This window comes from Lutra lutra, chromosome 4 (assembly GCF_902655055.1).
Source record: "Lutra lutra chromosome 4, mLutLut1.2, whole genome shotgun sequence".
Lineage (NCBI taxonomy): Eukaryota > Metazoa > Chordata > Mammalia > Carnivora > Mustelidae > Lutra > Lutra lutra.
Genome location: NC_062281.1, coordinates 154721453 through 154743994, shown reverse-complemented (window position 1 = coordinate 154743994; position 22542 = coordinate 154721453). Strand labels below are relative to the sequence as shown.

Below are 22542 nucleotides of genomic sequence, written 5' to 3'. Positions count from 1 at the left end.
TTTTTAAGATTTTATTTATTTATTTGACAGAGAGAGTACAGCAGAGGGAGGGAGCAGCAGTCAGAGGGAGGAGAAGCAGACTCCCCACTGAGTCAGGAACCCAATGCAGGACTTGATCCCAGGACCCTGAGATCATGACCTGAGCCAAAGGCAGCCGCCCACCTGACTGAGCCACCCAGGCACCCTGGGTTTATGTCTTTTGATACCCCTCCTTCTTCTGTGGAATGGGAGCAGAGCCTACCTAATAGTTCAGCTGCCACTGAGAGCAGGGATTGGAGTGTAATAGGGTTATTTGTTTTGTGATGGGTGAAGGACAACAAATCTCTGTTCCAGTGCTATAATCTTTTTTTTTTTTTTAAGACATTTATTTATTTATTTGAGAGAGAGCGCGACAGAGAGCACGAGAGAGAGCAAGCCCAAGCAGGGGGCAAGGGTGGAGTAAGAGGGAGAAGCAGGCTCCCCGCAGAGGAGGGAGCCCCATGCAACGGCTTGATTCCAGGACCCAGGGATCACGACCTGAGCCCAAAGCAGACACTTAACCAACTGAGCCACCCAGGCGTCCCCAGTCCTATAATCTTAGAGTCAGAGTTTGAAGGAAACTCGGAGGTGATTGGTGGTGACAGGTAGCTTCATGTAGTCCACAGAGCCCAGAAGTCTCCCTAGAACCAGTGGCAGAGCTTCCTGCCTTTGGAAGTATTCAAGCTGAGAAAGCATGTTCGAGCAGAAGAGATCCTGCTCAAAACGGGCGTTCTGCACAGAACAGGTGGCTGGACAGACGACTCCATGGTTTCCGGCTCCTGCACACATTTCCTCTAATAGCTGTTATGCCTGAGTTTTTGCGTTTGAGAGACCACCAAGAAGCCAAGCACCGATGCAATCACACAAGGGTTTATTTGACAAGCTTAAGCTTGGGCTCAAGTATACCCGACGCAGCGGAGTAGGGACTTGGACCCCGATCCGGATTACAGTCAGAGTTTTTAAAGGCAGAGTAGTGGTGGACTCAGCGGTGGGTGAGGACAAAAGAAGTTATGGATGATGTAAGTTTCTAAGGAATTTTGGAAGCGAGGTCTCCAGGGCCCTGAGGGGCTAGCTGTTGCCTGGGGAAAAGGTTTTTCATTACCAATAACAAAAATCTTCTTGTGAGACCCTTTAGATGTATATCAGTGGGTCATTTGCTTGGGAATGATCGCTGACACTATCTTGGAGGTTTAGAGATAAAGTTTCACATTTTTCCTATCAAGTGTCCTTGTTAGTGAGATTTAGGTTTAGAAGAAATTTAACTTTATTTAGGGCTTGAGGAACGGAGTTATTTGCCTCTGGAAATTGTGCTATTGTTAAGATAGTTTCTTTGTTGTAAATCTCTAGGGCATTGGTAAACAGAGGGAGACTTCTGTCTTGCAGGATTGTGATCTCTGCAAGTTAACTATTTGCTTTTCCCCCAGGGCAGCCTGTCTTGCAGGATTGTAATCTCTGCAAGTTAACTATTTGCTTTTCCCCCAGGGCAGCCAGGGGTGGCTGGCCGAGGAATGTCACACATGCTACCGAGGGGAGGGGAGCAGGTGGAGAGGGGGTGCAAGGTGCCAGCCTCCGCTTTGCCAAGATGGCTGTACTTATGCCAGGGCTAGACTCGAGGTGGGTGCAGCCTTGTTTTTCTTGGCCTCCACAATAGCAGTTCAGGCGAGGTCGCAGGGCAGCTGGGCTGTGAACCGTGGTAGGTCAGGGATCTTCCACAGGGCGAACCTCAGGGGTCACTAGTAACAACAGCCGTCATCACCATCTACCGCTCACATGCCAGGCACTGCACATACCAAATTACCTAATTTCATATCTAGGATCGTGAAAGGTACGTTGAATGATCGATCACAAACCTCTATTTCTTAGACGAGGAAACAGGGGTTTATTTTTTTATTTTTTTTTTTAAAGATTTTATTTATTATTTATTTGACAGAGAGAGATCACAAGTAGACAGAGAGGCAGGCAGAGAGAGAGCGAGGGAAGCAGGCTCCCTGTCGAGCAGAGAGCCCGATGCGGGACTCGATCCCAGGACCCTGAGATCATGACCTGAGCCGAAGGCAGTGGCTTAACCCACTGAGCCACCCAGGCGCCCGGAAACAGGGGTTTAAAAACGTGCCTACAATCTCCTTGGGACGGACCCTAGATTAAATTTAGGTTTGCAGATTCTTTTTTCCTTCTTTTCTTTCTCCTTCCTTTCTTTTCCTTCAGCTCCAGTCTGTCTTGCGCGGGAACAGAAGAAGGGAGTGGCTTGGAAGCTCCGCTTCCCGCCTCCCTGGGAGCTGAAGAATGACCCGCAGGAAGACCTGCGGCGGAAGAGGCGATGACGCTCCCTGCCCGGCGAGGGGCTGGACCCTGCCAGCCGCTGGGGCGCCCGGGGCGGGGCCAGCGGCGGGCGCGCCCTCCCGTGGGCGGGGTCAGGGGCCGGAAGTGGCTCGGGGGACGGACGGGAGCGGGAGTGGAGTTCCTGACGCAGCGACCTGGGGACCTAGTGGGTGGCGGACTCGTCTCTGTCCCCGCCAAGTCCCATCTCGCCGCCTCAGCCTCTCGGGACGATGGTGGCCCGCCTGCTGCTGCTGCGCGCCTGGCCCCGGGGCTCTGCAATTGGCCCGGGATCCCTATGTCGGCCCCTTAGCTCAGGCTCGGGGTCCCGCGAGTACCTGCAGCGCAGCATCGTGCCCACTATGCACTTCCAGGACAGCCTGCCCAGGTGAGCCCGGCCTCCCGGTCCCCGCCGCCCGCTGGGATCGGCCCCAGCCTTTACACCAGTCACTCACGACTCGTGCTGAACCCGCTCCCACCCCCCAAATACTTAACCTGGGACGCTGTTAGAACTCGGAATCTGGAAACCCTGTCACTTTGAGAATCTCCTGACACAGGAACCTCAGAACGTTTGCATTCCCTTCCAGAACGCCCCATTTCTCGCTCAGATTCTCCGTCTTGAGCCTTTTTCAGATTCTATCCAGTGACCCAACTCCCATCCAGATACCGAGGAGTCCCTCACAGTTATTCCTGAAAAGTGCTCACCCTGCATATCTCTAGCACCACCCTTACCCCTCCAGCTAGGGTGTCCCTTGAAGTACTTTCATGACTGCCCCTCCTCCCTGCCTAGAATATAGACAGGCCAATTCCTGATACATAGTAGTTACCCTCCCTCAACTTTTCCCAGCACTCCGACCTTCTTCAGGCCTGTTGCTCAGCCCCACTCACCATGCCTCCAATACTCTGCTCTTTTAGCAGCCCACGGGTCACCCAGCACACTCCTCAAGCACTCACCTTACCCTCCTCCGGCCTCAGCACTCCCAAGTCCTGTCTTCACCTGAGGGCCTTTCACCCCTTCCAAACCTTCCTCAACTACTGGCAAGGTTTCTCTCCCTAATATATCCTCCCCAACCCACAATTAACTTCTGCAGCTTCAACCCCCTCACAGAATTCTAGATACCACCCTCAGTGCCCCTCCCAAACTCTAATTCAGCTTAGGTCCAGAAACCCCCCTCCCCCAATTTTTCTGTGTTCATCCTCACCTGAGCTACCCGCTCCTTCTAACACTTCCCCTGGAGTTTCCTCTATTGGGAAAATAGTCCCAATAAATCATCCTCTCTTTTTCCCTCATGCGGTATTTTCTTTTCTTTTCCCACCTGGTATTTTCTTTAAGTCAACTTCCAGTTTTCCTAGTCTTTGAACTGCCAGCCTTAATCTGAGCCTACCTGGGCTCCTTTTCCAAAGTTAGAAATTTCCTGAAATTCATTTACCCTCTAAAACCAGACTTTAACTTCTCTGCTCACTCACCGGTTAGTTCCTGGTGCCAAGTCCCAAAATTGTCTCAAAGACCCTTCTCACTTCCTTTCTCACCAAACTGCCACCAGGGATCTCCCAGTCCAGGGACTGGAGGCTCGGGCTTTTGTATCATAGGGGTCACCCCAGCTACTAGGTTGCTGTTTTCTCCACATCCAGTGACTGTGTAACCCACAGTCATCTTTGCCCCCACCCTCTCAGAAATAGCATCTGAGGTGACACTTCTGAAATAACGGCGTGCAGACATCTAACGTGGACAAAAATGAGATTATCTAGCTCCAACCCCACTGCTTCAATTTGGCAGGAGGAAGGAGGAAAAAAAGTTGCCTTTATGCCTGTGGGCAAAGTCTCCTTAACAGCCTACGGGTGAGCTGAGCCAGTCTGTATGTGGGGGAAAGGTGAGGAATGACAGAACCTGTCTTCACTTGCCAAGCCCAGGAGCACTTGACCTTCTGGCAGGCCTGCGCTCCACTCGGGTTTAAGATCAGAGGGATTTTCTCCATTTTAGAATTAGTAAACTGGGAGTAATACTCAAGATCATTTCCTCCAACCTGCGACAACAAAAGTCTGTAGGAATTGCGCTATGAACAGTAGTACTGACTCATCACCCGTGTTTAACTTGGAACAAGGACCACCAGGCCTCCATTACCTTAGCTGTAAACTGGTGGTTAGATAAGATGAGATTGCTTTTATCTCAGCTCAAGACAGGTGAAATGTATTATCTTGGGCATTCATTTTGATGTTCTGCTTGGTGAAAAACCCTGGCATTGAAGTCTGGTAGAACTTGTTTTCAGAGTCTAGATGTGATACTTAGCAGTTTCAGGCAAGTAACTTTTTTTCAGCTACTGTTCTTACCAGCATGGGAATGAAACACAGACTTCATAGGGCTATTGTGAGCACAGAGTGAGGTAAGATGCCAAAAACAGGGAACTCTCCTAATTAGTTTTCCTGGGAAGGGCCAGTCTCTTTGTGGTAGTTCAACTGGATCTCCTTCCCTCCCTCTTCCTGTTCCTGTCATATCACTGCTGCCTTTTTTTTTTTTTTAAAGATTTTATTTATTTGAGAGTGAGGGAAAGAGAGCAGGAGCCGGGGGAAATGGCAGAGGGAGAAATAGGCTCTCTGGTGAGCAGGGAGCCTGATGCGGAACTCGATCCAGGACCCTGGGATTATGACCTGAGTTTAAGGCTGATGCTTAACCGAGCCAGCCACCCAGGCACCCCTATCCCTGTTGCCCTTTGGCCACTTTCATCTGTGTACCCTTGCATGGTCATTTATTTGCTTTTTAAGTGTTAACGATTTTTTCTTTGCTCCTTTTTAGTGTGCTCAAATGTGCATCATATAAAATTTAGCATTTCAACTATTTTTAGGTGTATAGTTCAGTTAGGCGTTATTTTTAAGGGCCATATTTATATACATTGAAGAGTTAACCTCAGAATATAAAACTGCAAGTCCTGGAGGGACAAAGGGTGGGCCAGCCTGACCCACTCATTCACATTATTAATTTGAGAAACATTTATTGGTGTGGATTTATTTTTATTTATTTTTTAAAATTTTATTTATTTGACAGACAGAGATCACAAGTAGGCAGAGAGGCAGGCAGAGAGAGAAGGAGAAGCAGGCTCCCCTCTGAGCAGAGAGCCCGATGCGGGGCTCGATCCCAAGACCCTGAGACCATGAGACCATGAAACCATGACCTGAGCCGAAGGCAGAGGCTTAACCCACTGAGCCACTCAGGTGCCCCTACTGGTGTGGATTTAGAGACCAAATTGGTCATGGTGAGGAGCATACCACACAGTGGGAAAGATTTGACAGATAAATAGGTAAAGATAAAATGTGATAAATGGGAAGCAGCATTTCATGATGGTTAAGCTCGTCATCCTGAAAAGAAAGAGCTACAACGGGAGGCAAATGAACGTTTATTTGGGATCAAAGAATCGCTATGTGGGGAGCACAAATTCAAGTAAATACCCAAATAGGGTTCCCACCTGTAGGGTGAAAGCAACAAGTTCTTATGAGGAAGAGAAAGGGGCAATTACATGAGTTGAATAAAAGTTGAGTTACATTCCATGAGTTGAATAAAAGGGGGAAATTGTTTTCTATGCATGTTTATAAGTCAAACTACTCCCAGTTGGGGCACCTGGGTGGCTCAGTGGGTTAAGCCCCTGCCTTCGGCTCAGGTCATGATCCCAGGTCCTGGATTCGAGCCCCGCATCGGGCTTTCTGCTCAGCAGGGAGCCTGCTTCCTCCTCTCTCTCTGCCTGCCTCTCTGCCTACTTGTGATTTCTCTCTGTCAAATAAATAAATAAAATCTTAAAAAAAAAAAAAAAACTACTCCCAGTTATACATTAACTGCTGACATTTTTTTTCTAGACAGTCCATAACCACCAGTCTTGTGATCAGGGTGTCTGTTCTTCCGTTGACTTCTCAAACAATTGCTCAAAGACAATTGCCATTTTGTCCAGAAGGTTTCTGGCCAGTTCAAACAAGAGCAGTGGCTGCTCCAACTCTATTTTAAAATGGTTCCAGTCCTGTCAGTTTTCCACAAGATCATGAGTCAGGAGTCAGATCTGATTTTTAATCCAACTCCACTTCAGACTAGCTGCATGGCTGTGAGCAGGTCATCTAACCTAAACACTGGGATGATAATATTACCTTTCTCTCAGGATTGTTAGAATTAAATGCCCTGATATGAAGCACTTAGTACACATCTGGCACTTAGTGACAAGTACTCAGTTGATATTCACAAGAACTGTAGCTGCATCAGGAATGTGTTTGCAGGTATGGGATATGCTTGGTGACAATTACTGTGTTATGTCTGTGTGCAGGTCAGGGTGACAGTGCCTGTGCGAGCAAGGGAAGCTTCACAGAGGAGGTGGCATTTGAGGACTTTGAAGATCCCTAAGTGAGAGGAGTGAAGGAAGGGTAGAGCAGCTCATGCCCAGGAACAGAAGCCTGAAAATACATGGCATGTTCAGAAATGTTGAGAAGTTTCTGGAGGGTCCAGCTCAAAGTAAAGAATCAGCATTTGGGCCCTAAGTTACTAGAATTGGCTGGGTGTGTGTGTGTGTCCCCGTGCACATGTGTGCTTGTGATGGGATCATGAATGGGGGCGGCCCATTGTGTCTTTTAAAAAAATATCAGTCACCATTTTAGGCCTATAGTTGATTCACAATAAATGTCAATCTGTTTTTGTCTTTTAACCCCTAATCACTTTAGATGATAATTGGTGTTCCAGACAGAATGGGCAGAATTCAAATGGGAGGCTGGGGAGGCCAGAATTTCCGGAGTGTGGAGGATAACAGGGCCCCAGAGGCTCTTCCTTAAGATAGATTGGCCTTATCTCAATGATAACTAGATTGTGTACAAATACAAAAGGCTGTTTAGCAATGTTCTTTTCTTCCGTCTCTATAGCAGTTCATGTTCAGATGGGGATTCTCTGGATGGCAGGTGGGGAAACGGAACCCATGTGGCTCAGCGGGGCCTGCCAGGCCTCTCTCAGGACCCCATCTCTACCCCCTTCAAGGCACCTGGTGCCTTACATTGCAGGGAGCACGAGGTGCTGCAGGTGTGCGTGGGTGTGGGAAACCACTTTTGGTGTTCTTTACAGAACTGCAAGGACACAAGGGGTGACCTCGCAACTTGATTTCTAAAGATTAGCGAATCAGTGTTGATTGTAAGGGGGCACTTACTGAAAAGCAGTAACTGGCCTTTGCGGGTAACAAGTTATAGAAACCCCACTTACATTGACTTAAGCAAACCAGAAGAGAGGGACTCACAGACCTGAAAAATCCAGGCTGAGTTAAGGCTCATATGATGTCATCAAGACTCTTTGGCCTTTCCATTCAACCCTTTGCATTGCTGTGATTCCATTCTTAGGGAGGCTGTCTCCTTATGGTGACAAAATGGCAGCCACCACTTATGACATAGTTTACACCCTAGTCTCTTAGTGACCTCAGCTAGTAGGGATTTCCCCTTCCTAACAGTTAAAAAAAAAAAAATCCTGTAATTTTGTTTTATGGGTTCTTCCCTGTCTGAACCAGTACACTGTAAGCCCACTCCAGGATCGGCTGGTAGGTCAGCTCCACGTGAATCAAAGGGGCTTGAGTAGGAAGGAGCACTGTTACCAGAACAAGAGAGAACACGTGACGGGCAGGCAGAACAACAGAAATGGTGAAATGCCATGCTAGGCACTGAGGGAGGGACGATGTGCTAGTTCCCTGGGGATATCAACAGTCTAGTGGCAGAGTTGGGATCTATAAGACTTGAGTCCTGAGTAGTGAATAAAATGTAGTATTTATTGAGTGCTTACTATGTGTTGGGCACTGTTCTAAGGTAGTGACATGAATTGCCTCATTTAATCTGCACAGAACCTTAGGAGGTACGTGTTAATATTATCCCCATTTTATAGATGAGGACAATTACATAGAGGATGGGTAGTGTGCCCAAAGTCATGGAGCTGGGAATGAAGAAGCGTGATAAACCACCATGCAGTTGTCATGGCTCGCCAGGGGGCGGAGCCACGTGACTCCTGAGGCTGCAGCCACATAATTGTGGAGGGGCCTTGGAGACCCCCTCTTTCAGTTCCTTCGTCTTATTGAAGACAAAACTGATCACTAGAGATGAACTTTTTTTTTTTTAAGATTTCATTTATTTATTTGACAGAGAGAGATCACAAGTAGACAGGCAGAGAGAGGGAGAAGCAGGCTCCCTGCTGAGCAAAGAGCCCGATGCGGGGCTCTATCCCAGGACCCTGAGACCACGACCTGTGCCGAAGGCAGAGGCTTTACCCACCGAGCCACCCAGGTGCCCCTAGAAATGAACTTCTTAAAAAAAATTTTTTAACAGTTTTATTGAGATACTGTTCGCTTTTTAAAAGTATAAAAATTCAGAATTTTTTTTTGTATAATCACAGAGTTGTGGGACTATCACCACTATCTAGTTCATTCATTCCCTTCTGCACCCTCCCCCCAGAAAAAGACCACCTGCACAGTGACTGCACAGTAGCAGTCACTCCCCATCCCCCCTCCCACCCCTAGTAACCACTGATTTAATTTCTGAAAAGTGACTTGTTTATAACTAAACTCAGGTTTGTCTGGCTTCGAGGTTTCCCTGTCCCTAGACAGAGTCGCTCTGCCTTTGGCAGGGTCACACTCCCTTGCATTCCTTGCATTTTCTCCCTCAGTCCCTGCTTAGAGGAGCCTGTGGAAGTGTCAGAGTTGAAAGTATCAGAGCAGAGGGGCTCACTGACAGTGTACAGTCAGGAGAGGGCAGAGGACCCAGTCTTGAGAAAACATGCACTTTTAGGGCAAAAGGACATAATGAGGGAAAAGAGACTCAGAAGAAGATGATGAAAGAAACCAACAGGGCAGAAGAGAGAATAATTTCTAACTCCATCTTTGATGTCCTTCAGGACCTCACAGTTGGCTGTCTGGTGGGGGAGAGGGACATAACACATAACCCACTAAATGTGATAGAGCAGAATCAGGGATGGGGAGTGGGGGCAAGGAAGGAGTGATTAGTGCCTATTCTCTGTCAGCCCATGTGCGGGCAGAGGTCGGAGAAGAGGTTTTGAGGAAGGATCTTGGTAAGTGGCAAGCTCCCGTGTATGTCACCGTAGTCATGAGAGCCAGCTCTGCGGTTCATCCCAACTCCGCATTCAGTGACATCGTGTTGGTACCTTGAATTTGGCCTGGTGGGAGATGTCTAGAAATTGGTAACTTCTACAAACCAGGGCTTCACCCCCCTGCCCATGTGAGAGCTGGATTACTAATCCACCGCCCCTTGGAGCAGCAAAGAGATGAGGATGGGGAGGAGGTGGTGCCATGGGTTTGGAGAGGAAAGAGGCCTGTTTAATGTTGATGCCAGGTGGTGAGAGCAGGAGGGTCCTGGGCCTTCCTAGAAGCTGAGGAGTGGCTTTTTTTGGAGAGAAATCTGAAAGCAAATGGTATTTTCAGAATAGTTAGATTTTAAGAAAGCTGAGGAGGTAGAAGTCCTAAGGAAGTTATAGAACATAGGGTGGTTTATTCAGAATGGAATGGGGGTTCTGAAATCTAGTGGAGGGGCACTGGGCTGGTTCAGTTGGAAGAGCATGTGACCCTTGATCTCCGGGTCATGAGTTCAAGCCCCATGTTGGGTGGAAAGATTACTTAAATAAAAATTTAAAAAACTTAAAAAACAGAGGCGCCTGGGTGGCTCAGTTGGTTAAGCATCTGCCTTTGGCTCAGGTCATGATCTTGGGGTCCTGGGATTGAGCCCCACATTGGGGTTCCTGCTCAGCAGGGAGCCTGCTTCCTCTCCCCACCCCCCCCGCCCCGCCCCACTGCTCATTCTCTCTCTCTCTAGTAAATAAATAAAATCTTTAAAAAGAAACTTAAAAAATATATAAAAGATCTAGGGGGAATGGCTAGGGAAGAATAATAGCTAGTCAGGGCCAAACTGGAAGTCGCTGAGCTGATGGAAGGAAATAGATAACACATCGCCAAGTTCTTGATATTGCTTCAGTTTGATCCCCTAGTAGCAGAGTGAGCTATTATTTCACAAATGGATAAAGAAGGTGGCAAAGTGGTAAGAAATTTGCCCGAGATCACATGAATAGTAAGTGACAGTCCCGGGTGCAAACGCAGATCTGTGGGATTCCAAAGGCTGTGAACTTCACCTTTCCATATGCTAGACATGTTGGTGATGAACTTGTGCTAGATGGAGCTGGAACTTGATAGGTAGGATTTCAGATGTCTCTGTGAGGCAGTTCCTCTCTCCATCTCCTGCCTAGGACATCAAGAAATTTGCCACCTATAACCCTCTAACTAGAAATGATGTGGTAGAGTTGTGAGGTAAGCCTGAGTCTCCATCTCAGTCTCTCTCTACTGTGCCAGTAGTTCTCACACTTTTTGCGTTTGATAAATCACTAAAATTATAGGGGAGAATATTGTTATTTCTTAAAATAAAGGACCGCCGTGAACCAGTAACTCATAACCATGGCCGTCATCTGCCAGAGAACTAGGTAATCCAGTGATGTGTTCGGTATTGCTATTTGGCATTTGCACTGAAGTCATTTTATACAAGGCAAAAATTAAAACCTGCTAAATTTGGCATATTCTTTATCTTTTAAAAAAAATTTATATAGAGGGATGTCTGGGTGGCTCAGTTGGTTACGTGTCCAATTCTTGGTTTCGGCTCAGGTCATGATCTCGAGGTTATGGGATCGAGTCCCGCCTTGGGGCTCGATGCTCAGTAGGGAGTCTGCTTCGGATTCTCTCTCCCTCTCCCTCTCATTCACTCTCTCTCAAAGAAATAAATAAAATCCTCTTTTTAAAAAAGATTTTATTTATTTATTTGAAAGAGAGAGAGAGAGAGAGAGAGAGCACAAGCAGAGGGAGTGGGAAGCAGGCTTCCCACTGAGCAGGGAGCCCGATGTGGGGCTCTATCCCAGGACCCTGGGATCATGACCTGAGCTGAAGGCAGACTCTTAACTGACTGAGCCACCCGGTTGCCCCAATAAATAAAATCTTTAAAACAAATTTTATATAGAAAACAGGTGATTTACAAAAAACTGGTATCCATGAGAAAAAGTTTATATTTCTTTTATCCATACTTCCTTAATTTAGTTCCATTGAGAAAATTCAGTTTCTGTTGTATTAATAACCCCAAAATAAATAATCATCCTGAAAATGTGCTTTTCCCACTTCATGACTGTCTCTATTGTGTAAAAGTGTTGAGAAAGGTAAGTAGGTAACTTCATAATTATGAGGTAGCTGAGGTAGTATTTGGGATTTGCCTTGTAAGTCCATGAATATAAGAGCAGTACTCGACCGTGTTAAAATGTTGTGAGTGGTTACTCAGTGCAGCCCAAGTCCATATTGGCTGTAAATAATGCAGATTATTTTTGACATCCTGTTTTTTATAAACATGCATTGAAAAATAAACTGAAGAATCACAGTATATCTTATAGTAAGGTTTTAAAGTATATTTTATGGATAACGTTCCAGTTTCCCGAAATGGCTGCCATATTTAGATATTTTGACTATATCAGTCTTAATTTTAAGTTGGCAGTGCTAACTTGGCAACTATGAGTATGTTTTGGTACAACAGGATTTATTGTTCAGTAAAATCACTGACATGAAAAAGCAAGTACACCTCACTAGGCTGTCCATGTGTTTTCATCTTGCTGTGGACCAGTAACTCATCACCATCGCTGTGGTTGGGAATGCGGTGGTAGAGAATGATGAGTAAGGAAGCAAACGGGAAAATCTGGTTCTCCGAGTAGGACTCTTGGTGAATGGATTTGGCTTGATGGTCGATCCCATATTTGGCTGGCCTTTGGACAGACCTGTGTTTCATTTCTGTATGATTCTCTGTCATAAAATGCCTAAGAAAATTTAAAAAGAGAACTTTCTTTTTTCATCTTGGGGGAGAAGAATGCAGTTATTCAAACTTCGAGTAGAATTAAAATCAGTGCCAGAACAGGGTTAGCAGAGGTATCATACTTGTGAGCAGGAAATAAGAATGCTTCGGGCAGCTTCTGCTTCCCCATTTTGAATCTATTTGAATATTTTGCTTGTAAAATTCATCATGAAGACATTAAAAAGTTCTTATTTTACTTAAAAAAAGTTACCATTGATATTTGCATTAGTAAATCCTATTCTGATTGGCCTGTGGCTTCCCATTTTTGGTTTTTGGGGGAAGGAAATTAATTATCCAGTAATTATTTATTAGTTTGGTTTATGAAGCTAACTGACTTCTTCCACATATTGTCACCCTTACACTTATTTTCTTCCCAGACTGCCTATTCCCAAGCTTGAAGACACCATTAAGAGATACCTCTGTGCGCAGAAGCCTCTCTTAGATGATGACCAGTTCAGGTAAATGCTGAGACCCCCAGATGACTGTGGTTGGGTGGTTCAAGAGAGGCTGGCAAGTGCTAGTGGACCAAGCTTCAAGGAGTGTCTGTGATTTAGTCAGGTCTCCAGGGCCCTGGGACCTAGTCCTGACCTTTTCAAGTTCAAGAAATGGGTTTTTGCTCCGGAATGACTGAGCAGACCCTGGAGTGAGATTCTCTTTGACCAGACTCAACAGGCAATGGTTTCTAAGCCAGAATGCCAACTTTGTACTGTATCTTGTCAGGTGGACCTGGAGGCAGGCTGGCCCTGGTCATCGGCAGAGGACATGTGCTCTTGGTAGGGAGTTCATTGAGGAGAGCACATGGCAGGCCAGAAGTTTGCTTGGTGAGCATGTGTACTGCGTTGGATAGTATGCCCTGCAGATTCATTCCCTTCTTGGAACCATGTATGTGACTTTATTTGGAAATAGGATCACTGCATGTGTAATTATTTAAGGTAAGGTCATACTGGAGTAGGAGGGGTCTTAATCTGGTATAACTAGTGTCCTTATGAGAAGAGAAGAGACACAGACATGGCCATTGATGGCGGAGGCAGATTGGACTGTATCAGTAAACTAAGGAATGCCAAGAACCGCTGGTAACACCAGAAACAAAGAGAACAGAGTCTCCCCTAGGGTCTTGAGGGAGAATATGGTCCTGCCAACACCTTGGCTTTGTACTTCCAAGAACTATGAAAGAATAAATTTCTGTTGTCTTAAGCCGTGCAGTTTGTTGGTGTTATGGAAGTCCTAGGAAACTAATTCAGCATAGAATTGGACAGTAGTAGTGGACATTGTCAAAAGTGGGTTGCGTTAAGCTTTTATATCCCAGTGCAGTTCATGTGTTCCATATTGGAAGGTTTTGTACAAATAAGTGGCATTGTTATTGGGATCACATCCTTCCCTGGGCAATGATGGGAAATGTAGATGGATTGTTCATGATCTAGTTCTCTAGTCCTCTGCTTTTAAATATTCTATATTAGTCACTTGAAGCTTCTCTTGACACTGTAATGATTTAATAGCTACCAGTTACTAAGTATTATGTTTCAAACTATCCTGAGTCCTTAGCTTAGAAGTATTTTTATCCTTGTAAGGTGGTATATTGTGCCTGTTTTACACATAAAGAAACCAAGACTCAGAGATGGAGTAACATGGTTCAGGGTCACATAGTTTGATGGTGACAACGCTAAAATTAAGACTCAGCTCTTCTGGATTCTAAGGCCCATCTCCTTTTCCTCATGCCAAGCTGCCTTCTAGATTACACATTGTTTTATGAGATGTTCATTGATCATCCCAATCAGTCATTTTAAGAAGATACCCTAAATTTATCTGTTTTAGATTGATTGCTGTTCTGATCAGAGGGCCTTTCTGATCTCAGTCCTAGGTTCTAGGAATATGCTGCCGGGGACCCAAATCTTAGTGTAAGAGTTCTTGGGCATGAGTCTAGAAATCATGTATTCCCTGCCATGGATTGATCCTGTCTTTTCGTGAACATTTCAGGAAAACGGAACAGCATTGCAAGAGTTTTGAGAACGGGATTGGGAAGGAGCTGCACAAGCAGCTGGTCGCTCGGGACAAGCGGAATAGACACACGAGCTACATTTCTGGTAGGTGCGCTGGGCTGCGGGAGCACTAGTCCCCGAGCCCTCCATGGTGGACAGGAAGGCATCTTTTCTCCTGGTTTGGTCTCAGAATATTTTTGGTGAGACCAGCCCACCAGTGGAATGCCTCATCTGCTCTTTCTGAGGTAAACTTCAAGGCCGAGGGAGCTCCTCCTCCACTAAGATCTCACCTGAAGTTTGTCCTCAGGAGCAGTGTTTCGCCTTCTCTGCAGGTAGGACCCAGGCAGAGCCAATCACTGGTTCCATGAAAAGGATGCAGGATTAAGTCCTGTGCCCTGTATGTGTTGCCCTGGATCCTTCACAGTCTGGCATAACTGCCCTTTCCAGCCTCATCTCTTGTATTACCCTGATACTCTCATGCCTGACAAAACTCGACAGCTCACCGTTCCCTCAACCCTTTAGTCTTTGATTCTTCTGTGTCTTTGTCCATGTTGTTCCCTCTACCATTTTTTCGCCTAACAAATTCTTTAAGACCCAAGTATGTGGTTGCCATAGATGCTGGCAGGGGTTGGGGGGCATGGGGAACAAATTGGGTGAAAGAGGTCAAAAGGTACAAACTTCCAGTTAGGAAAGAATGAAGTCATGGGGTAGAGTATACAGCATTGTGGCTGTAGTTGATGATACTGTGTTATATATTTGAAAGTCGCTAAGAGTATAGGTCTTAAAAACTGTCATCACAAGAAAAGACAACTTTGTGACTCTGTGGTGACAGATGTTAACTAGACCTATCATGCTGATCATTGTACAATATATGAAGATACCGAATCATTGGGTTGTATACCTGAAAGTTGTAACATGTTTTATGTTAGCTGCATCTCAATTTTAAAAAGAAAAGAAAAGAAAAAAAACCACCCAGGTGGGATGATTTTTCTAGGAAAACTTTCAGTCCTCCTCCCTCTCCATTCAGAGCTGGTTGGTCCCACCTCTGTTCCCACAGCACTTCTTTTAATTTACTGTGTATTTTGTTTATTTTTAAAAGATATTTTATTTATTTATTTGATGGAGAGGGCGCACAAGCAGGGGGAGCAGCAGACAAAGGGAGAGGGAGAAGAAGGCTCACCATGGAGCAGTGACCCCAATGAGGGGCTCAATCCCAGGACCCTGATATCATGACCTGAACTGAAGGCAGACACCCATCTGACTGAATCACCCAGGCGCCCCTATTTTAATAAGGTTATACATGCATATAGTTTAAAGAATCAAAGAGTTCTACCAGGCTGATCTGGAAAAATAGCAAGTTTCTGACTCTCCCCTGGTTTCCCACTCCTCACTTTCAGCTGCTCCTTCTTCTGACCTGTCCCCAAATCCCATGCCTGAACCACTGCGTCTTCGCTTGTTCATTTGGAGGCGTTATCTCTGACGTCTCACTGTGGAAGACCAGAATCGGGCAATCTGTCCTCTCCCTAACACGTGCACACGCGTAGACGCACAGGTCTCATTCCGTGATGACCACGGGGCTCACTTGTCATTTTGGTTTGCTCCATACGTAGTGTTTACACTATTAGGACCATATAAATACCACCGTCAGCTGAGACGTGGAGCCTATTGAAATTGTTTTTCCTGTTCCTGTATGAACTTGTTTCCCCTGAAGTTAATAATTATTTTATGCTTTCTTTTGTTTAGTTTTCTATGTGCTTAATAAGTTATAGGGGAAGGGTTTTTTTAAATTTTTTTTAAAGATTTTATTTATTTATTTGACAGACAGAGATCACAAGTAGGCAGAGAGACAGGCAGAGAGAGGAGGAAGCAGGCTCCCTGCTGAGCAGAGAGCCCGATGCGGGGCTTGATCCCAGGAACCTGGAATCATGACCTGAGCTGAAGGCAGAGGCCTTAACCCACTGAGCCACCTAGGTACCCCTAGGGGAAGATTTTTTTTTTCTTTTTTTAAGATTTTATTTATTTGACAGAGAGAGAGAGAGATCACAAGTAGGCAGAGAGGCAGGCAGAGAGAGAGAGGGGAGGAAGCAGGCTCCCTGCAGAGCAGAGAGCCCGACTCGGGGCTCGATCCCAGGACCCTGGGATCATGACCTGAGCCAAAGGCAGAGGCGTTAACCCACTGAGCCACCCAGGCGCCCTGGGGAAGTTTTTTTACGCTCTTATATTCCTTCATAGTCTGTCTCCAAGGTGCTTTTTTTCTTTCCTGTTTGTTTTGCCCTCTTTTCTTTCTTCAGATCCTTCACATTCCTTCTCTGATGCCTTGGATTTGAGTGAGATATTAAAAAGCTTTTGGAAGCTCTGTGGATGAGGGTCGAGCCAGGCCGTCCCAGCTTCACTGTAATGGGACCTGGCTACACCGTTTCTTTGGGGGGACCCCTAATGTTAATGTCTCTGGGTCAGACTCCCAGGAAAGGCTTTTCCATTTAACTGCCGGTTGCTACTGTTGAAGGAGTAGGGTAAGGGAAGAGGGCTTGCGATCACAGCTGTGACTTCTGTCCCCCCGTTTTACTTTCTCCAGAGATGAAAACTTAATCTTCTACTGGTGCAGGAAGGGAAGCTGGGGAGTGGGAGTGGGGGTCTAATTAAATAGCCTTTCAACCACATTTAACAAGGCTGCCAATTCCTGAGCCCCCTGGGGTTCTTCTGTGAACATCATGTTATCTCCTGGCATTCTCGGCCACCGGCTCAGGCTTGGCGTTCTCGAGTCTGCCTTAGTCATTACCAGTTGTCTCAATGCTCTCCGAAGGCCAGTATTTGCCCTTGTCTCCTCTTTCATTCTCTTTGCCTTATAGCTCTTTAAAATTCTTTTACTGGAGGGATCAGAGACATAAATTCATGTCTTCTTTCATCAAATGGATCTTACCCCAATACTTTTTCTCTTACCATTTCATTGTGTTACATCATGTTTTAATTCTGTTGGTGTCCTTCACCAGAGTTCATCCAAATCAGAGTCCTGGTCCTCCTCTTCTCTCTGTCCCCTAGACTGGGCAGGGCCTGGTACAGCATGTTCTCAAGCAATGAGACAGAATGAGCAGACCAACAAATGAATAACAGATAAATGTGTGTCCATTAATCCTGTCCCCAGTGTTTTACATGTGAAAATTATTTCCTCCAGTGGGAGACGGTTTTTATTTGTAGACTTTATCCATGCTTGCTAATCTCAAAGGAACTTCCCCCAAAGACACATTTTCTGATAAAACATTGCTTCTGGAGTTTTTACAGGTAAAGAGTCCACAGGAATGCAGAAGGCTAGTTTAGATGATCCCCATGAACTGACTGTTACTTCTGATTGCTTTTCGGACATTTCTTAAGAGTGAGTGCACAAATGTACAGAGAATACAGAATGATGGTGAAGACTCTGCCCCACATGTGTGAATGTTGGCTCTAAGAGAGATGAAACAAGAGAAACCTAAGGAAACGGGGTGGGAATGAACAACTATTCTGTTCGAGATGAATACAAGTGAGGTATTACTTTACTTGTTTAAGAGTCAAGAAGGAAAACAGAATGAGGAAGAAAAAGCGATAAGCCTAGGGAAATGCAAAGCCAAACCACAATGATACACCCACCGGGAATGGCTCCAGTCAAAAGGACAGACAGTAGCACTAATAAATGTTGCCGGGGACATGGCGAGATTGGAACCCTCGTGCACTGCTGGTGCTAATGGTACTTTGGAAAACAACCAGGCAGTTTCTCAAAAGGTTAAACTTAGACTTACCATGTGTTTGAGCAATTCCACTTGTTTCCGCCAAGAGAATTGAGAATATCCATCCACACAAAAACTCGTACAAACCAACATTATTCATAATAACCAAGAAGTGAGGTTGAGGTTTTTCTGTGTCTGCTTGATTATTTTTCTTTTCTCAAATTTTATTTTTAGGGACTGTGTTAACTTCTTATGATGTTCTCTTTTTACATTTTTTTAATCTTTTAGACCCCTGGTTTGATATGTACCTAACTGCTCGAGACTCTATCGTCTTGAACTTCAATCCATTCATGGCATTCAACCCTGACCCAAAGTCTGAGTATAATGACCAGCTCACCAGGGCCACCAACATGACTGTTTCTGCAGTCCGATTTCTGAAGACTCTGCGGGCTGGTCTTTTGGAGCCAGAGGTTTTCCATTTGAACCCTGCCAAAAGTGACACTGATACCTTCAAGAGACTCATACGCTTTGTGCCTTCCTCCCTGTCCTGGTATGGGGCCTACCTGGTTAATGCTTATCCCCTGGATATGTCCCAGTATTTTCGGCTTTTCAATTCAACTCGTTTACCCAGACGCACTCGGGATGAACTTGTCACTGATGAGAAGGCCAGGCACCTCCTGGTCCTAAGAAAAGGACATTTCTATGTTTTCAATGTCCTGGATCACGACGGAAACATTGTGAGCGCCTCGGAAATCCAGGCTCACCTGAAGTACATTCTCTCAGACAACAGCCCGGCCCCCGAGTTTCCGCTGGCGTATCTGACCACTGAGCACCGAGACGTGTGGGCAGAGCTCAGGCAGAAGCTGGTGAATGGTGGCAATGAGGAGACGCTGAGGAAGGTGGACTCCGCTGTGTTCTGTCTCTGCCTAGATGACTTCCCCATCGAGGGCCTTGTCCACTTGTCTCACAGCATGCTACACGGTGACGGCACCAACCGCTGGTACGATAAGTCCTTTAACCTCATTATAGCCAAGGATGGCACTGCCGCCTTGCACTTCGAGCATGCTTGGGGCGACGGGGTGGCAGTGCTGAGGTTTTTGAATGAAGTGTTTAAAGACAGCACTCAGGCTCCTGCCATCAGCCCACAGAATCAGCCGGCCCGCACTGACTCCTCTGCAGCCGTGCAGAAACTTACCTTCAAGCTGAGCGATGCCCTCAAGACTGGCATCAGCACTGCGAAGGAGAGGTTTGATGCCATTGTGAAGACCCTCACCATCGACTTCATCCAGTTTCACAGAGGGGGCAAGGAGTTCTTGAAGAAGCAGAGGCTGAGTCCTGACTCGGTAGCCCAGCTGGCCTTCCAGATGGCCTTCCTGCGGCAGTATGGGCAGACCGTGGCCACCTACGAGTCCTGCAGCACCGCAGCCTTCAAGCACGGCCGCACCGAGACCATTAGGCCAGCCTCCATCTTCACGAAGAGATGTTCTGAGGCCTTTGTCAGGGAGCCCTCCCAACACAGCATTGGCGAGCTTCAGCAGATGATGGCTGAGTGCTCCAAGTATCACGGCCAGCTGACCAGAGAAGCCGCGATGGGTGAGCTGGGGGTGGGGAGACTGCCCTTGGGTCACGTTGCCCTCTGCTCTGGGGTAGGCCTCAGTAAGATCCTCCTCCGTGTCTGATTTCCACCACTTCACTAGTTCAGTCCGTCTGCCAACTCCCAGGTGGTGATTATTTTCTACCCTAGCAGTCTGAATGGCCAGATTAGCCATTAGGGATCAGAATGTTCTTTACTTCTATACAGGGATAGAGAAATGGGTCTTAATTTATCCTCATTTAAAGTCACCTTTCAGCTGTGACACACAATTCTCTTTCTGTTGTTTATTGGTAATCTGACTTGCTTTGGACAGGTCAGGGTTTCGAGGCCTGCAGCCCCTCTTACTTTGCCTCACTTGGTGTGTGTTGGCTTCCTAGAAAAAAGCCATTTCAAAAGCTCATCCCAAATCCAAGTGTCATCCTTCCTTTGCCTCTCCATGGTAAAATTCGAGACCTGGAAAGGAACTGGAAGGTCACATAATTCTGTCTTTTCCTGCAGCCAGAAGTCCTGGAAGGTAAAGAGATCTCTGTGACATTCTGGTCAGTAGGAAACTAGGGCCACGGGCTCCACATTACCCAACACGTGAGCAGTAAAGCTGAGATTAGAAACCTCATCAAAACCCTTTCCATTTTGTTCCAGCAACTCAATCTTGTCTTTTACACTGGACTTAGACTTTGGATTTTATTTTAGTTTTTGAATCCATAGCTCTCTTGTTTTTTTTTTTTGTTTGTTTGTTTTGTTTTGTTTTGACTGACTAAACTGATTCAGTTTCAGAATTTTTAAAAATCATACTTTCATTTTAGGCTCAGCTGCAGAGGTTAGTGAGTTGGATGTGTGCATACGTAAGCAGACAGAGCCTTCTTCTACTCTCAAAGATGCTATGAAGGGGACTCCGACAACAGGCAGGGGGTTTTATTAGGATCCCTTTCTGTCCTGGGATTCTGAGACTCTGGTTTTCTATTTTTGTCTCGGACAGGCCAGGGCTTTGACCGGCACTTATTTGCTCTGCGGTACCTGGCAGCAGCCAAGGGGATTGCTCTGCCTGAGCTCTACCTGGACCCCGCCTATGGGCAGATAAACCACAACATCCTGTCCACGAGCACCCTGAGCAGCCCAGCGGTGAACGTCGGTGGCTTTGCCCCTGTGGTCCCTGATGGCTTTGGCATTGGGTATGCTGTTCATGACAACTGGATAGGCTGCAACGTGTCCTCCTACCCAGGCCGCAATGCCCGGGAGTTTCTCCAATGTGTAGAGAAGGCCTTAGAAGACATATTTGATGTCATAGACGGCAGATGCATCAAAACTTAGCATCTGGATGGGTGAAAAGCCTTCATCGCTTCATTGACATAAAAATTGGGGCCTATTCTGTATATGAAGGAAACGAACCATGAGGTGCCTAGGCAGCCAGTGTTGTAAGGCTTGAGCTTTAAAATCATGGTTTTAAAGCTAAACATGTAATTGGCGAGTGGTACTAGATCACAACTAAAGAGAATGGGAGATTTCAGTTTTAAGGGCATTTGGTCAGGAGGTGGGATTTGGAAGGATAACTTAGGTGTATCTGTTGTTGAAACAGAAATAAAATTTAATTGTTGCTTGGCAATGGTTCCTTTTAGTTGCTGTTGTTGTTCAGCCTAATTTCCTAATCCCTACAAAGAACTTTCTAACATTAAGTTCGGTAAGTTCAGGTAACAGTAAGTTCCCACTGGCTCCTGGTTTTTTGGGTGAGGGTTGAAGTGCTGTTCCATCCTCCCTATTAACTTCTCTCTCTCCTGGGACATCCTTTGTAAAAATCCTCTTCATTTTTCTGGAAAGTGCTGGTGCTTGATTCTGATAGTCCTGCAGCAGTAAAAGGTATTCCTATGGATTTGGGGAATACTATTTGACTATCCAGCCAAATGAAGATTTATAATTGGTGTGTATTTAATCAGTTGAATCTTTCCTGCCATCTATGGCCTAATGTACACGTGACTACTATACATTTCGGACTTGAAATCTCTGGTTTTGAGTGAACACAGAATTTTTGTTAACAGTCTGTTGTTGAACACTGCTGTAACATGAAGGGTGTTTGGTTCTGTTCTGTATTGGGTTTTGAAAAGGAAGGGTTTTTGTTTGTGTTTAATTTTAGCTGTGTTTATGGTGGATCGCCCAGGGGCTTACTGGACATCGGGATTTGAATTCTGATATGAGCCAGTCACAAAGCACTTGCAGTGTATCATCTCAGTTCCCCTTACAGTTCACATAAACCCACCTGCACGTCTTCTTAGTTGCCTCCACCTGTCCTTCACTCAGTAGTCATTTAGTGACTACTCAACAGGTACCAGGTTCCCTATATTCCATGGTTTAATCAGAGCGGAACATCTGATAGCTGCCAGTGCACGTGAACATCACGTTGTTCTCATCTGTGAAGCACGATGAAGAAAACCTGATCAAGAAACCTGAACCAGGTGTTGGCTGCGCATGCGTGCGTTCGTCACCCGGAAGCACTAACCGGGGCCCCGCCCCGCCGCCTGTATAGCTGCCAGGGTGCTGCGCTTCCTGCACTCCCAGTCTTAGCTCCTACTAGTGCCTACATTGTGCTCTCAGCTGCAGAATGACGCTGGGGGGATTGTCCACCTGTGCAGGCTCAGGAAATGGTTGACAAGGTGACAGGCAAGTTCAAAGGTAAGTTTAAAACCTATGCTATGTGTGGGGCCATTTGCAGGGTGGGTGAGTCAGATGCCTCCTATTCTCTGACTGGCCGAGGCTGACGGCGTCGTCTAAAAGAGTTTCTAACAGAAGAGGATCTTGAGTGTCTAATATTTGTCATAAATAGTGACCCTTCCCTCCAAAAACTGGTATCCTCGTTCTACCATGTCCTCCCTATACGACCAAAGGCAAGTTATTCCGCCTCTCTGGTGTGTGTTGCTCCTTGTGATTGAGGACAGTTCCTATAGCATGGGGATGTAATGAGGGCTAGCTCTAATGATGCAGGGAAAGCACCTGGCAAGTAGTTGAGGCTCAGTCTGTGTTCCCTTGCTGCTCTGTGATGTCCGTGCTGCTGTTGCTCCATTGTGTTGAACTCGCT

The 22542-nt window shown here is 46.2% G+C and overlaps 1 protein-coding gene across 2 annotated transcripts; it reads left to right on the top strand.

Moving 5' to 3' along the window:
• Positions 1 to 2411: 2411 nt before the first annotated feature.
• Positions 2412 to 21078, top strand: CPT2 (carnitine palmitoyltransferase 2). 2 transcript variants are annotated; one of them, XM_047724199.1, is made up of 5 exons: positions 2412 to 2722; positions 12585 to 12665; positions 14182 to 14288; positions 18173 to 19477; positions 20455 to 21078. In XM_047724199.1, exons 1-5 carry the CDS (start codon positions 2568 to 2570, stop codon positions 20784 to 20786), a joined length of 1980 nt encoding a protein of 659 aa, XP_047580155.1. In that variant the 5' UTR covers positions 2412 to 2567; the 3' UTR covers positions 20787 to 21078. The 2 variants fall into 2 exon arrangements, with proteins under 2 accessions (XP_047580155.1, XP_047580156.1); XM_047724200.1 differs by lacking the exon at positions 14182 to 14288 and having other exon boundaries at positions 2583 to 2722.
• The last annotated feature ends 1464 nt before the right edge of the window (positions 21079 to 22542 follow it).